The following is a 3,665-nucleotide window of genomic DNA, read 5'->3' as shown; positions in this document are numbered from 1 at the left end:
ATAGAGACATCAGGACACAGATACATGAGGGCAGCAAACAGAGACATGAAGACAGATACATGAGGACACAGAGATATGAGGACACATAAACAAGGACAGAGAGACATGAGGACCCATATACATGAGGACAGCAGACACAGAGACATGAGGACATGGAGACATGAGACAGTAGACACAGAGACATGAGGACACAAAGACATAAGGACGGCAGACATAGAGACATGAGGATGGCAGACATAGAGACATGAGGACAGCAGACATAGAGACATGAGGACACAGATACTTGAGAACAGCAGATACATGAGGACACAGAAACATGAGGACAGCAGATACATGAGGACAGCAGACACAGAGACATGGGACACAGTAACATGAGGACAGCAGACATAGAGACATAGGACACAGAGACACAGGGACACAGAGGGCATCTCCTGAAAGACTTGGAATGTGTTTGAAAATACAGGTTTGTGGGGACATCACTTTCTGAAAGACAAACAGAGCAGGTTTGTCCTCTTTGGACAAAGACGTCTCTGATTTCCACTTTAATGAAGGAAAACAAATCGTTGCCACTTTTTTACAGTTTTTTTAAATTTATTCCAAAAACTGAAGCAACTAAAACATAACAACATGCAGGTTTTGGGACATCTGTGAGATCAGTTGTTCTGGTCCAAGCAGTCCCAGAAGGAGATGTCCAGGTTCTGGGGGTTGCTCTGCTGACTGGTTCTCGGCATTAAGACAACATTTCTACCTGATGAAGGAAGGACGGCATTCACACACTGACTCTAACTCAAACACCCAGATCCGGCAGGTTGAGGTCTGTGACGGGTCCTGGAGCCGGCGGTCCACGTCAGATCTCAGCTGTTCCTCCTTTGTTTCAGTCACAAAGTAAACCTCCGTCTATATTTATTGGATCGATCCGGCACTCAGCTCTCTGTCGCGAGTCTGTGCAGGTTTCATCCACTTCAGGAAAGACAGGGATCCTGATCCAGGTCTGAATCAAATTGGATTCATCACAGTGAGCGTCTCTGAAGGTATCACAAGCTTCTTGACGTCTCTGAATTTTAAAGACCAATGAGCTTCAGAGGGGGCGTGGCTCAGAGAAAGAGCTGAAACTGAGGAACCTGAAACACCTCGAAGTTTCATGAAAATCCACCGGAGACAAAAAGATGATTAGAAATCAGGAACTTTTTGTCCGATTGTCACGAAACTTACAGGACGTGAAATGATGGCAAATATTTAAGTCCAAGTGATTGTGAGATTATTTGGAGATGCTCAGTAGGGGGCGCCACCAGGTCCAAAAACGCTTAACTCAACGTTTATTTAAATGTCTGTCAGCAGACAGCGTCCTCCTGACACAGATGGCGTCCTCCTGACACAGACGGCGTCCTCCTGACACAGATGGCAGTCTGAGACCTGATGGGTTGGTCTGAGGGTCTAGACCATCCCACTCCACTGTAATGAGGTGTATAGGACGTGTCCGTCCACCCCCGGCGAGCACAGCAGGACCGTCTTCTTCACGTTGGACCCCAGACGAGCCACGGCGAGGACGTCCAGCAGGCAGACAGACTCGTCCAGAGAGAGACAGACGGCAATGAAGTGAGCGTGGAAACGAAGAGGATCACCTGAAGACGAGAGGGACGTTCAGCAGAGACACTCCAACAGGGGGACAGTCTTTCTGTCCAAACGGCCGTGTGTTTTTTTTTAATTTAATTTCTGAGCACATTTTTTTATTTTTTTAACTTTCAAGAACAAATTTGAACATCTTTTTACAAATTTTTGGGGTTTTCAAATGAAGTGACTTTACATCGCAGGGCGAGATTTAACGTCCCTGAAGGGTTAATTTTGACCCTCCAGTGTAATATTGTGATTATACAACTATTACCAACAAAATAAAATCAATTAGCAATTAGCTCACAGAGTAAAAAGCTTTTAGTGACCGTTATCTCCGTTTCCATGGAAACACGCGGCGTCTGACTGATTCCTGGAAACCATCAGTCACGTCAGAAGGGTCCGAAACCTGAAACGAAACCTGTTCACTGCTCGGACCTCAGCAACGACCTGCACACACGTTTTCTAGTCCCTGTCGAGTCCGCTGGCCAACTTGAGCTGATACTTTCTAAAGATCATTTCCCAAAATAAATAAATACATCAGATATAAACACAGAAATGCTCAGCTGCTCCATTGTGTTACGACGATATCAGCAGACAAAAAATCATTTCGCATAAACAGATTTAGTGATTAAACCTGCAGACTTAACCTGTATTTGTAAGCTAGTAGCTCCGTGTCTCGGCACAGCTGACAGAGGACAAACGTTTCCAAAAACTCGAGCAAGCTAAAGTCTAAAAGTCCAGATTAATGAAAAAGAAGATGGAGGTGTCATCATTTCCAGAATTCATTAAATCTCATCTAGTGAAATATTCGGCTTCTATTATCCTTTCACGCTTCACTGCGGTCCCAATCACTTAGCCTGCATTTCCCATCATGCCTCAGTCTGGACTGAGAGGTTTGTATTGTGCTGATAAGTTTCTTTTCTGGTCTTTTTGTTCGTAACGTCAGCTTTATGTCGGTTTGTAGTTGAGACAGCTGGATGTGACTGTTGGATTTATTAACACAGAATATTCGTTATCGGAATAGTGATTATTGGCGACGGTGATATTAAACGAGCTGCTGCCTCCTGTTTGTGTTACCATGGTGATAATTTAACGTCACCTGCAGCTGTCACTCAGACGGCGAAAAAAATAGTTCTCATTTTTCAGACAGAAACTGTAAAAACTGAAATTGTTGCATTTTCAGATTCTATGGACACTTCCTGTCGTTACACTGCTCAGTGAAACTACAATCCAGGACTTTTCAAAAACTTTTCCAGGCCTGGAGGACATTGATGGTTCCACACTAACCTGGGTACACCAGGAAGTCTCCTCCGAACTTCCCTGCTGATGTCAGGTAGAAGCCCCGCCCCCGCAGGTCTTTGAACACCTGGTATCTGGCACGGCGGCGCGGCTCGTCCGGCTCTCTGATTGGCCAGTCGGCCCGCAGGAAGCGGCGGGCCTCAAGGCAGTGAGAAAGCCCCGCCCTTGCCGTGCTCAGCTGCACAGCCATCGCCGAGCGGGGGAAGCTGAAGCTGCACTCCAGGGCCTCTAGGCGGCTCCGCAGGGCCTCGTCTGCAGCCCCCGACCCTGAGGGGACCAGAGGGACCAGAGGAGGGACCATTAGAGCGGACGACAGGAGAGAAACGCCACATCCAGGTGACCTGTCTCACCTGTGTCTGATGATGTCATGGCTCGGAGCAGCGCCGACTTCCTGTCCTGCAGAGCAAGGACACGCTGCTCCTCGTAACTCCTCTGCTGCTCCTGCTGCTCCTCGTGCACACGGAGCTCCGCCCCTCCATCCTGCCAACAACAACATGTCAAACATTCTCAGAGGTTAAACTGGTTTAAGGCGTGTTGGTAATAATAACGAGAGCTCAGCGCGAGCGGCCGGATGAGACACGGAGCGATGCGTCCTGCTGTTTCTAAATAATTCATCCAAAGTCTGATTAAAGCTGAAACTAACACAAAGTCGTCTGTAGAGTCTAAAGAAGTCACTTTCACCTCTGCAGATGTGTCTGTTTCAGACACTTTGGTGCTGTGAGGAGAAGCTGCGCTCTGTCTGTCTGTCTCACTGC

General features: G+C 47.3%; 1 protein-coding gene across 1 annotated transcript; it reads right to left on the bottom strand.

Annotated features, from left to right (window-relative positions):
- Positions 1–473: 473 nt before the first annotated feature.
- Positions 474–3,390, bottom strand: tsen34 (TSEN34 tRNA splicing endonuclease subunit; the record flags this gene model as incomplete). Its single annotated transcript, XM_042515797.1, has 3 exons — positions 474–1,622; positions 2,899–3,177; positions 3,261–3,390. Coding segments are annotated over 3 exons (597 nt in total), but the record flags the coding sequence as incomplete, so codon positions are not given.
- Positions 3,391–3,665: the final 275 nt, after the last annotated feature.

Source organism: Plectropomus leopardus, unplaced genomic scaffold (genome assembly GCF_008729295.1).
Source record: "Plectropomus leopardus isolate mb unplaced genomic scaffold, YSFRI_Pleo_2.0 unplaced_scaffold21130, whole genome shotgun sequence".
Lineage (NCBI taxonomy): Eukaryota > Metazoa > Chordata > Actinopteri > Perciformes > Serranidae > Plectropomus > Plectropomus leopardus.
The sequence above is the reverse complement of the archived record's forward strand: the minus strand, read 5'-3'. Positions and strand labels throughout refer to the sequence as shown.